Consider the following 13558-nt stretch of genomic DNA (forward strand, 5'->3'; position numbering starts at 1 on the left):
AGAGTAAATCATATAAAAGCTGTATCTTATCGCTACTCAACTATCTGGCAGACACGTGAAGACTAATGAAACGGGTTAAGCTTAAAGGGGCTCTGCAACACCTTCTGAGGAGAGCACATCAACTCTCTCAATCACTGCGGTGTGTTGTCACAAACACCTGAGCCAAATAACATTCTTCTACAAGAAGCAGAGAAACCACAATCACGCGCCGAAGTGTGCGAGCTCTTGCCGGCGACTTTTTCAGGCTCGCACCCTTCTCCGTTGCTCGCATGTGCGTATACGATTTGAGAGGTGGGCATTGGTTACATTCTTTCAGGCGTCAGGCAGCTACCGTCGCCGCGGCCAGTGAGCCGCGTAGCTCCGTTGGGTCGGGAAGCTTCTCCCCCGGCGGTGGAGCCGGCGGAGGAGCGCCCACCTTCCAGCAGCTTCCAGCGTGCAAAATGTAACGAGAGGAGAGGAAATGGCGCTGAAATCGAAATTTGACTGTACAGAGCTCAGCATATACAAAGCGCATTGAAACAATTCTTGCTAGACAATATGCGTGAATCGACGTTCTTTAAGATCCCAGGCATACCGCAACTTTATAAGAGCCCCTTTCAGAGCCCCTTTAAATTGAGCAAAACGTAGCCAGCTATGGAAATAAAAATTATAGAAGTAACGTTAAGAGATCAGAAGTGGCAAGAGTAGGTGAGGGAACAAACGCATGTTAATTGCATCCTATAGTCGAAATCAAGAGGAAGAAATGGGCTTCGGCAGGGCATGTAACGCGAACGCAAAATAAACGCTGATCATTAAGTATGAAGGAGTGGATTCTAAAGGAAAGTAAGCGTAGCAGGGGGCAGCAGAAGGTTAGGTGGCCGGATGAGTTTAAGAAGTTTGCGACGATACTGTGGCCGCAGCTGGCAAAGGACAGGGTTAATTGGGGAGACATGGGAGATGCCTTTGTTCTGAAGTCGGAGTAGTCAGGCTGATGATGAGGATGACACGGTGCCAAACAACATGTCGCTGGCTTCAACCAGTTATGGTTCACCCCCCTTTTTGCACTCAGGGCACACATTACGTGGAGCACCGTGTATAAGCTCTGCAAATGGTTCCTTTAAGCATTTATTTTAGCGGCCCTATTTGGCACGATCACCTGGAGATGGTGTGAGCGACTTCCACTTGCGTATTTCATCTGTAACAGCACACGCTGTGATATCGCTCTACAACCGCTATTGAAATGACTGCCGTGTTCGTCAAGTCCATGGGCGCAGCAAGCGGACGTGCCCGTGCTCGAGAAAGAACTTTCTGCGAAAACATTCCAAAGATTTTCTAAGTACTTTTGGTCACGCTGGGCTTGTACGGTGCGAGCAGAAATTTTAGGAGCCCATAGTTTAAGCAATTTTTCCCCTCAAAGCAGAGTGCTCCTCTTTTCCAAAGCGTTCTGATAGGCATTCAGACTATACGTGTGACGTGAGCTGTCAAGATGGTGTACCATCATAAAGAAATGTTATTTTTTCCGTTGATCTGATTTATCTATTTATTTATTCAAACACCGCAGAGGCCCTCCGGACAGGGTATTAAACAGGGGGACACACGAAGCACTCTGACAACACTTTGCTCGAAGTAGAAAAGAGAGAAAAAAAAAGGTACAGAAACCATTTTGAAGTACCGTAAAAAACAGTAACAACATTATAGCGCAAATAAAAAAGCCCAAAAATTCAAACAGCTTGGATTTAAAATACAAAAGCAAAATAGAAAAAAAATATGATTGGAAAAGAAAAATCTGGAAGAAGGTAGGGGTATTCGATTGGGCACAAAAGAAGGATTACTAACTTTATAAAAGTAAAGTGGTGCACAGAGACATCACATTCTGATGTTAGTATAAAGATTTGTGAAATTTGTCTGGGTGAACCTCGGCATCAATATTTGATGGTAGGTTATTTCAGTCACTTATGGTTATAGGTATGAATGGTTGCGCGTAAAATAATGACTGACAGGCTGGGCGATTGACTTTATAAGGATGATCACGGCGAGGTAAGATGAGGCAAGGTAGCTGAAAGAAGTCGTCATGCAAAATGTCGTGCTAATAAAGCTTGTGAAACAGAGATAGGCGAGCGTGTTTTCGTCGCAGTGACAGTGGATCTAATTAGGCACGATTTTTTGAAGGTGTAACACTGCTTTAAGCGGAATAGTCCGCAAAATGTATGAAATGTATGTATGAAATTAGTGATAATTAAATGATAGCAAAGACAATCTCCAGTATGTATGCTTTTTCAATGAAGAAGGTTTTTGTTAAAGCTCGAAAATTAGCTGCGGACTGAAACCCGGACAAGTAGGGCCGCCAGTTTTCGGCTTTTGTAAACACAGCTACCCTGGCTGAGACCGGAGGTGCATATTACAAAACTTTAAAGGGAAAGCGCACACGCAAGATTCAGCACGTGTTATGCAAGCACAATATTGTACGGGATTTTGTTGGTACTATTTCACATATTGAGCAAACTGCGCACACTGGCAGATGGTAGTTAAATTAATTATTGGTCGCGAAAACTGACTCGGAGAGAGGAACCTAGGTCGCGCAAGCCCCACATGTGGCAACACCCGACATCTCAAGGCAGTGGCGCATCCTTTAACCGCTGCGCAACTGCGCAAGGGGTGGTATGAGGACTTCCCGCGGTCTATGAATTTTAAGTACAGAATCAACAGTTCTGCATATATGTGCATTATCTGATCATCGCTAAAGCTTCATACCTTCTAGGCGTCCTCTCAAATTTTATTTACCGCTATAACTATTACTGCGACGTCTCCAAAACGTACGCTTAACTCCCTACCAGCATTGAGAACGAGAATGAGAGATGGGAGAAGAGGGTAATGTGCAGCGCCGGCGCGCTCGGTTCTGACAGTAAGGAGAGGGAGAAGGAAAGCACGATGGTAGCTGGATGACGAGGGTGAAGTTGTGTAGCCTTAGCGTTCATGTTGCCATCACTACACAAGTGAGTCTCATGCCAGTGTGTTCATGCTGCGAAGAGCGCAGCGCCTACATAAGTCGCTTCGCCTCACAGGATTGGCGAAGGTGGGACCATCAACGCTGCAGTGGCGCGCAGTTCTCGACAGCTCGAGCGTCAGCGGCGGCCGTGTACTGAATATGCGCGCTTAACACAGGACACGCAAAGCGTAGGCGAAAACAATTAATTGGCGCATGCATGGAACCTAATCTTGCTGTATTCAGCGCGTTACGCGACATAGCGTAAACGGCGTAAATTTTTTCTTGAAGCACAATGAACGGAAACAGCGCCGGGTACTATACCTGACAAACCTTTCTCATGTCAACAATTTTCTAGAATCAGCGAACGTGCCAGCCTTTGAAGTGGAGCGCGCTGGATCCTTTGATAAGCTTCCCGAAGACCACACGATGAAGACAGGAGACGGTAAGTTCCCTAGTTGAGAGCCACGCTTTTAAACCCTTCATTTCAAGGCAACTATGAACTGCAAATGTCTTGGTTCGTTTAGACGCCCACTGACACACCGCTTGGAGTGCCTTTTTGTTGCCGCAGAATATTTCTTTCAGCTTTTGGGACTGCTAACGTCTTGGAAGGCAAGGGAGCAGTGCTAAACACCGCGTGAGTTCATGAGCGGCGCTTTGACGAACATCTCTTTGGAGACAAACATTACTTGCATCCTCTGCTAGCTCCTTCAATTCTCTGACCTAGAGCGTGCAGATCGGCCAAGCTCCGAATCCGAGTTGGAGGAGGTATATCAAATCTGATTATGCGAGAGGCTCACAGTGCGGTCACGAGAGGGAAACGAAATGACGGTCCCATTTTATCAACTTTCTTATCCCTACTTCCTCCGCATTTGAGCCTTGTTCAATTAGTATGGGTTCCCGGTCACAGCAGTGTGACAGTAAATGAGATTGCTGATAATCTCGCAAAGGCTTCCCTCTGCGGCCCCTTGTTGCCAATCATCCCGGCTACAGCCTATGTTACAGCATCTAGATTTCGGCGACGTGCCTTTTTAAGCACGCAAGACACATCACTTTTAAAATCGGTGGATTATGAGCACCTTAAATATTATTGGAACAGGAAAAGTTGTTGCTCTCGGCAGCTGGAAGTATCACTGACGAGGCTGCGCTGCCTTATCCCCCCTCTAAATTTCTATTTACATAAGTCGGGTTTGGCGCTCTCTCCCCTTTGTGCATTTTGCCGTGAGCCTGAATCTATTGAACATTTTTGGCTGTATTGTCGCCGATTCAACTCTCTGAGAAAAAGGTTGCTGGAGGAGCCCTTGCAGCATCTTGGCCTTAGTTTGTGCAGCCCGCTCTTGCTATCATTTGGCGCCACCACACTTGGGTTCAGCCACAGATCTGTGTTTACCGCTGTTCTAAATTTCCTGATAGAATATCACCGACTGCCTTGCTAAGTGTTCCAAACTTTTCTTTTCTATCAATTATTGCATTTTGACTAAATCATTAATATTTAATCCCTCTCTTCAATATTATTCTTAAAATTTTTAAATCAAAACACTCATCCCTTTTCTGTTCATGACGAAAAATTCACCGGTGTTGCGCTCCCACGTGCTTTTCCTTTTTGTTAACTGCGTTCAGGTGAATAGCCACCCGATTCTTGGCCAATCCCCAAGTGTGGGTATGTGCCATCTTTTGATAGGCTAACAACAACAACAACGATACCCTTTTGTTTGGCACCGCCTGGTAGCGACATTCGGCTCATTTGGTTTTTTCCGCATCGTACCATTCCGTAAAGAGAATATCCAGCATATTTATTCCTCCGAGCGGTCGTTGATAAAGAACTGTTTTATCGGCACCGCAACATGACTTCTCAGGTTGGTAACGTGTTCATCACTCGATCACTTCGCGAGCTGAGACTGTCACTATTACAGTTGCGCTGCTCACGTGCATATTTTGTTTGCACTCTACGAACTAATGACCAACTTTACTGCACTTGCACAGTCACAGTATAGGATCCGCAAGAACGTTTCGTCAAAAGTGCAAGCGCAAATAATCGCCGGAGACCCCTCTTGCTAAGGGTTGCAATGCTGCTGTTGCACACACCTACGCTAGAACAGTGATCTATGCTGCAACGTAAAGTGAAGAAACGATCAGAGACAGCGGTATATACCGACAAACTTTGTTGGTGTGAAGCTTGTGTAGAACTCGAGTGCAAGACAAAACATTGTCGCAGATACAGACCGCTGCCGCGACCGCTCTGCACTGACAGTGTTAGGAAATGTGTGCGCACACACTAAAATGCTTAAGAGTAGCTGGAGAACTGAAACGAGATTTTGTCCTTAGTAAGAATCAATTTCCTGACTCTTTGTGCGAACGTAGACGTTTCTGTTGCCAAACCGAAACAATAGCGCCCAAAGTCGGAAAGCAAGACAAGCCAAGCAAGATGGTAAAAAGAAACTACCGAGCGGCCGTTGGGGCGGCAGTCATCTCATGCAACCTTAAGTAAACGGATGTCGTTCGCGCCAAAAGGCACATTTATTGCGTAAAACATATGTGTAAAAATCGACCTTTTTTTTTTTTGACCACTCGGAACCGGCGACCTCCGTATCGGTGCTTCTTACACCAATTAAGGTGCAAAAGAGTTTACAATTTTTTCGTTCCACAATGAGATAGAAATGATTTCAGGAATTTTTTTCACTTGGAGATAATGTGCTGTAGTCCGTAGGTGGGATTCGATCGCACGACGTCCACCTATCGCCTACTGCACTCTATCCAGTCCGCAACGAGTAAGAGCGGTTCTGCTGGTACATTTCTCGGGTACATTTATGCGCCAAAAAAAGCGTTTTTTTGGCTCATAAATGGCGCGTACAAAAATTGTAGACAGAGCCTGTCCGCAAGAGTGTCCGCACGATCATTCATAAGAAAAGAAAACAAATAATAGAAGAAAATTATCGTATAGGTGGGAACCGAACCTGGGCCACCGGCGTGCGAAACGGGTGTTGAGTATTCTCTTTGTTTTGGGGGGGGGGGGGTGGAGGCGGAGGGAAGTGAGAGTGCGTCTCCCACGAAAGCCATTGTTTACTCGTGCCTGCGTTTCTCGTCAATATTCACTTAAAGGAAAGAAGGGCGTTACAAGTAAGGCCATTTATGCCGATCATGGACTTAGCTCGCCGCAGTAGTTTTTTTCGAGCTTTGCGGATAACTGCCTTGGTGTTCAGATTCAAAATCTGTTGCCGGAGTCCGTCAGGCAAACTTTCTTCTTGTCTAGCAAAGAAAGAGATAGAAAGGCCGGAGCATACTGGTTGAAAGCTGTTCAGGAAGAAGCTCACACGGATGACATATCCCTTCTTGGCCAAGGACGCTCATTAAAATCTCAATCAAGCTTAGAGAAGGTGCAGCCTATTTTGGACCCTAAGGGACTGGTATGGGTGGAAGTGCGGCTGCAAGTCTCTGGCGATAATGAAGATGTGAATCATCGACTGCTCCTCCCTCCCAGCCATCCGTTCACGGAGCTCATTATTGGCGACGCTCAGTTACGAACATTAACGCGGTGGCTCTTGAGACACTTTAACAGAAGTGAGAGAAAGGTTTTGGGATTCCACGAGGATTTCAACATGTTAAAAGGGTTGTAAACAAATGCAACATCTCCCTCAAAGGTCATGGGAAGCCAGGACAAGCTCTCCCAGTGTCGATACCAACAGAAAGATTTTGCCGCTCGGAACCGTTTAAAGTGGTAGGCTTAGACTGCACCGGATGCCTCTTTATTAAGGACAAAGACATCGTCTCCAAATTTTACATTGCTCTCTTCACTTGAGCAGTTACGCGAGCAGTTCATCTGGAGCTTGTCTCGAACCTATCATCCTATATGTTCCTATTGGCTTTCCGACGATTTACCGCCCGATGAGAACTGCCCTCAGTGATATGCACTAACAACGCTAAAACCTTTCAGAGCGTCTCCAAAGAAACTGCAGCGTTGAAAGACCTCTTGTTTGAAGGAACTTCCCACGACCACTGTTCCAAGACAAGAGTAACACAATGAGTTAGAATCTGGGAAAGGATGGTGACGATTGTGAAGGTTTGCCACCGTAAAATAGTACGCCAGGCAAGGCTCACGTTCGAACAACGTATACCACAGTACTACAGGACGTGAAAAACATCATTTACTCCCGCCCCCAACCTGCATTTCTTCATCGCCAGAAGACCCCGAAATTCTTACTCCGGCGCGTTTTCTGACAGGAAGGAGATTGACGTCGCTACCACCCCTGTGTCATGATGTCAGTTCGTCAACGCAAGCTGTGACACGGAGATGGATGCACCATAAAGGACTGCTGGAGCAATTTTGGAGGCGATAAAAGAAGGAACGTCTTTTGGCGCTAAGGTCGGGGAACACTTGAGACAAACAACAGGCTTGAATGACATCTTGCGGAGACTTAGTTCTCATCCACGTGGAAAATGCGCTGCGACAAATGTGCAAGATGGGGAGGATCGTTAGAGCTGTTAGCGGGAGACGTCGAGATGAACCCAAGGCCTCTTGATACTGTTCACGCTCTTTTAGCACCTTAATTGTTAAAGATGCTCAGGACCTGCAGTGCGGGCAATCAGCGATACTTGGTGGGCTTAAGTCAATTAATGAAAAACTCTCTGAGCATGAAAGAAGTTTCGATGATCTCAGTACCAGGCTCGCAAAAATTGAAACAGAGTTCATGTCGCTTGCCTCCTTGAAGTCCGAGTTGAGTGAAGTACAGTCAGTCACAAATGATTGCTTGGCTCTTTTATCTGCTTTGACAGCCCGCATTGTAGACACTTAAAATAGGTCTCGACGCAACACCTTTGTGTTTTATGGTTTGACAGACAGCCAAAATGATTCTTGATCTGAAAGCGAGAAGCTAATCATTGACCACTGTCATCAGTTTCTTGATTTTGACGTTCAGCCACGAGGTACTGAACGTGCTCGTAGACTGTGTACTTAGACGTAAGGGAAGGAAAGACCCATTATCGTCAGGTTTGAGCACTTCAAAGATAAAAATCACGTCCTTTCTTTGTGCAAAAAGTTTAAGGGAACAAATTACAGCGTCAGTGAAGACTTCTCGCCTGAAACTTGTCTTGCGTTGAAAAAACTTTTCCAGTTTGCAAAGGAAGGCGACCTTAAAATCAAATTAAGACATGGCAAGCTTATCGCAAACTACAAAACATACATTTATGACCATGCCGCACAAAAGGTTCTCGAAAATTCCTAGCGCGAATTGCAAATACAACACGAATTCACGACTGTTAGTGATTCCCAGGTTCATTTTCTATACTAATTTCGCAGCGTTATACCAAAACGCGTTGAAATTTGCAGCCTCATTTCTTCTTCTAGCTATTTTGTACTGCGTACAGAGACATGGCTAAATTCTTCTATGACACATCTCGAGATATTGCCTTCATTCCTCACTTCGATATCTTTCGCAAAGATAGACCTGGTAATGCACTTGGTGACAGTGTTCTTATCGCGGCAACCGATCACTGCACTGCACAGTGAACGATATTCCAACCCCACTAGAAATGATTTGGATGTGTTACAATGCTACCTTCACGCGCTTTCTAATTGGTATTTGTCATCGACCCCCAACTAATGACGCCTCTTTCTTATCTCTATTTCACGACTCATTGCAACCTCTGACAACCATGTATCATAATACTGTAACAAAGCGTAACGTCGGGACGGAACGGTCGCTCCGCCGCCTCGAAGAAGTTGACCAGCAGGTGCCGATGGGTAGCATGAATTAACTTGGTTTATTTAAAACGGGTGCAAAACATCATTTAAACTCAACAAACTAATACAAAGCTCTAAGAGTAAATAATAACGCCGTCAGTCATACCAAAGGGCGCGCAACATCTTCCGAGCAGAGGTCCCGAGCAGCAGGACCGCAGCCGTTCCTCTCCACCGTTCCTCGCGCCAAAACCCCCTCTTAAATACGTTTGCCCAGGATCCTGGGGACACTTTCAGTAACCAATCGGAAATGCGGTTGTCGAAGCCAATGAGAACGATTTCTTTAAAACGAAAGCAGCCAATAGCACGCCGGTGCCCACGAGGTTGTTTACTCGAGAGCACCGCGCAAATTCCACGAAGACGCGCGCATCTCCGCTTGGCACACAGATACAAACACACAAATAACATCCGAAACACAGGGAATGCAAACCTCCCAGTCGGTGCACCACGCGACCCGCCGTCCGCGCTCTCAGCCCTCGCGGCTCGTCTCCGACGCATCTGGTCCGCCGGGCAGTCTGCTGCCCGAAGCAATCACTTCGCGCGACTCTCCTGGAAACCACGGGGGAGGGGGTCCGCGCGCCCGCTCTGGTGTCTCGGACACGGCCTTGGGAGACATTGTCCCCCTGCAGGCAGCTAACCGTGCGTCTCAGTGCGTTTTACTCTAACTAAGCATTCGAACAAAGCCGGGGAGGGGGCCGCACAACGCCTGCTCACAAAGAGCCAGAGAGAAAACGGCTCTGGCAAAAGTCGGGGTGTGCGCCCCTCTAATGGCTCCCCGCACAGCAGCGAGCACAAAGACAGCAACAGTCGCACCGCGGGGAGAAGAACACATTCAGCTTGTTGGAAAAACTGGCGCACGAAACCTGCGAATCTCGCTACGCGACAATACCTCCATAGCCCTGTTTAGTGATTTCAATTGTCTCTCGAAAAACTGGACTAATCCGGCTTCCACCTGGTCTAAATGCAAAGCCGTAAGTGAATTCTTGAACACGCGCCTGATTTTCGGCCTATCACAGCTGGTCACAGAACCCATTCGCTTCACTGACCACTCATCTAATATTCTGGACCGCATTTTAACAATCAATGCCGATATCTTTTCTTCGCTTACCTTTCTTCCCTCCACTAGCGATCACACTGTTATCTGCGGCTCTATACACTGTAGTGTACTGAGAATAAAAAAAACTAAAACATTAGCACTCTATGCTAAAGGTGAATATGTAGGTATGAATGCTGAGCTAGCATCGTTTTGTGGCACTTTCGCAGCCAGTCGTCAATAGCATTCTGTCGAAACTGTCTGGCAAGTTTTTAAAACAGAAATGCGACGTCTAATCACAATTGTGTACATCCCTACAATCACAATAACTGAGCGTGCACAGTCCAACTGAGTATTAAAACGTTTGAACAACACAAAAAAAAAGAAGCTTTTTTGTGCTGCTAAGCATTCAGACGATGACAGTGCATGGACTAAGTATTTTTGTGCCGCTAGCGAGTACCAAGAATCCTTACATACCACCAAACACAACCTTTGCAATAACACTCTTCCCTCTATGCTGCGTAACGACCCCAGTAGAAGGTTCTTTTCTTCCTCTCTGCTGTTGCGTAGCGAGGTCCGGCCTTCTCGTTACCGTTACGGCCCGTTCTTGTGATTGGCGTTTGCGTGAAGGATGATCCCGACGACTTTCGTTGTGAAACGAAAACGTTTATATATATTAGAGTAGCATGAATAGTACAGTCAATACAGAATAGAACAAAGGGAGAGCAACAACAGAGTGGAGCCGCCAGAGCACTCCCGGTCAAACCCTCCTGGCGAGAACCCCCAGATTCCCGCCAACCTCTCTTCTTAACCCCTCACCTCACCTCACCTCATCGGAGGCCGGCCCCTTCGTGACGTACAGACGCCTGTGGCCGTGCATTTAGGTAGGACCACAGTGCTTCCAGCGAGACCCACAAGACCGCGATAAGGCACAAACCAATAAAAGCGCAGCGAAATCGTAACACACCATCTTCCCCTCAGGAAGTCGGACTGCGCTGACGAATCGAGGCAGGAACCCTCCCCCCACACACACACGCACACGCACACGCACACGCACGCACACACACACACACACACACACGCACGCACGCACGCACGCACGCACACACACACACACACACACACACACACACACACACACACACACACACACACACACACACACACACACACACACACACACACACACACACACACACACACACACACACACACACACGCACGCACGCACGCTCGCACGCACACACACACACACGCACACACGCACGCGCACGCACGCACGCACGCACACGCACACACACACGCACGCACACGCACACACGCACTCGCGGACGCGCGCACACACACACACACACACACACACACACACACACACACACACACACACACACACACACACACACACACACACACACACACACACACACACACACACACACACACACACACACACACACACACACACACACACACGAACAGAACCGTCATTTGCCCTCTTTTCCTTGAACCGGCGACAGCCAGCAGAAACAAAAGCGCTTGGCCAAAAGAAGAATCGTCTCTGCGCCGCGTTGACTGCAAGTTCGGGCAGTGAGCGTAGCTGAGGTGTATATCTTTCCGCGCCGCTCTGGCACCATGGCATGCCACCGCCGCAGCCGCCCGTCGACTTAATGAAAAAGAAACCTAAAGGCCAGCGTTCGGAAAGCGCGCCACTGACACTGACCAGGCACAATCCATGCTCCCGGCTTCCCGCATGTCGCCCAGAAGCGGCGCCGTTTTCCACACGGCGAACACGCGGAGTCAGCACACACACGCACATATAAAAGGGAGCGTTTCTCCGAAATGCGGTGCGGGTGAAAGGGCCGTTTAGGGTTTCCTGTTACAGGGATCCTCCAACGGCACCGAGACCAGACTGCCGGCTCACTATAACTCACGTAACGTGTGCCCGGCTAGCTCCTTGTCGCGGGCACGTGTCGGCGCGGCCGTGTCGACAAATGGCTGGTAGGCCGACGGGAACACACACATTTCGGCTGCTGCGTGGCGCTCTCGAGCTCAGTGGCTCCACAACCCAAAAAAATTTTGGAAAACCATCAATCCTTCAGTTCCAACGAATATTTCTTTGTCTCGTACCGATGGCTGCAATGTACATGATCACGATGTTGCTGTTGTGTCAATGTAGCATTTTTTGCTGTCTTCACTAGTGTGTCCTTTGTAAACCTTCCACTCCCACCGGAATATGCTCATCCTCAATTGTACCCTATAAACTTCAACCCGAAAGGAATCTTTAACCTCATTGAGAGAGCAAAGAATTCGCATCCAAGGCTGGAACATATGGCATTATTGCTCGTATATCAGCAGTAGCTTACATCTTGTACCATTTGCGCTGGCTGCAAGATCGAGAAGGTCGTTCTTGTCTTAAAAAAGGGTAACCGCTCATGGCCCAGTAACTACCGACGATATCTATCACAGGCGTTTGTTAGAAAATTATGCAGCATATTTTCTATTCTCAGGTTGCAACGTTCTTATCATCTGACATTTTTTTTTAGCCCCGAGCAGCATGATATCCGTCAAGGACATTCTTATGAATCCCAGCTTGCTTTTTTCCTGCGACACCAGGGTCATGAAACTCAATGTTAACACAGCCTTTTTAATCACTTTCCACCCCCGAAGTAACTACTCATCTCCTAACTACCTCATTTACGGTTGTCCTATAACTCAAACCGACACAATCAAAAGCCGCCGCGGTGGCTGAGTGGATATGGCGCTCGGCTGCTGGCCTGTAAGACGCCGGTTCGATCCCGGCCGCTGCGGTCGAATTTCGATGGAGGCGAAATTCTAGGGGCCTTTGTACTGTGCGATGTCAGTGCACGTTAAAGAACCCCAGGTGGTCGAAATTTCCGGAGCCCTTCACTACAGCGTCTCTCATAGCCTGAGTCGCTTTGGGACGTTAAACCCCCATAAACCTAAACCGACACAATCAAGTCCTTAGGTATTCATATCTCCAGTGATCTATCCTGGACCAGCCATATTACTCATATAGCAAACTCTGCCAATCGCGTCTTAGGTTACTTGCGACGCAGCATTGCCATAGCACCCCTTTCAGTCAAGTTAATCGCTTATGTATCGCTCATCAGATCAAAACCGGAGCACACACTTTCATATTTACTGGAATCTATTAATAATCGTGCTTCACGATTCATTCTTTCCAAATACTCTTACAGTGTAGCACAAATGAAATCCCAACTTTAACTTCATACTCTTGCATCTTGCCGTAAACTAGCTCGCCTTTCTCTTTACCACAAGTTTTTTTACAGCTTGCCACCGTACAAAACGTTCATCCGTCCGAAGCACAAAAAATCCATTAGCCAACCACAAAAAAAGCACGCTGTTATATGTCTACTCGGTCTAACTATGTTAAAACCCTATAACTATATTGCGCCGCGGTGGCTGGAAGCGCTCAAGTTCTTGCTTGCATGTTAACGAGCTGTACGGTGTCCCGACCTACAGCTTTTGCTGTATCGACACTGTTGGTTTCATTTGGATCACCAATGAGCTGCTTGGAGTACGCTGGGCGTGGATTACATGCGCTATTTGGTCAGCACCCCCGCCAGATAAACTTCCTCAGCCTTTCTTTGTTTTTATTGCGGCAGTATGCCTTCTTGCATAAGGTATTACAAATATAGGTGCACACTGATCTCTCCAAGAAAGTCGAGTAACACCCAGTGGTCCGGCCCAAAAATCCAATCTTCCACATCTTGTGGATAGCTTGGGGCGGCCCTCACCGGAGCAGGTGTTTCTGCTGGATAGCACTAAGAGAGGGGCAGGTCCAAAG

The 13558-nt window shown here is 47.4% G+C and overlaps 1 protein-coding gene across 1 annotated transcript in view; it reads left to right on the forward strand.

Annotated features, from left to right (window-relative positions):
• Positions 1 to 13558, forward strand: part of LOC144130292 (MAM and LDL-receptor class A domain-containing protein 1-like) — a 171004-nt gene that overhangs the window by 53474 nt on the left and 103972 nt on the right. The window contains exon 12 of the mRNA XM_077664244.1: positions 3321 to 3407. Coding sequence (XP_077520370.1) covers positions 3321 to 3407 — 87 coding nt within the window. The remainder of the gene's footprint in view (positions 1 to 3320; positions 3408 to 13558) is intronic.

The sequence above is a fragment of the Amblyomma americanum genome, chromosome 4, assembly GCF_052857255.1.
Source record: "Amblyomma americanum isolate KBUSLIRL-KWMA chromosome 4, ASM5285725v1, whole genome shotgun sequence".
Taxonomy (NCBI): domain Eukaryota; kingdom Metazoa; phylum Arthropoda; class Arachnida; order Ixodida; family Ixodidae; genus Amblyomma; species Amblyomma americanum.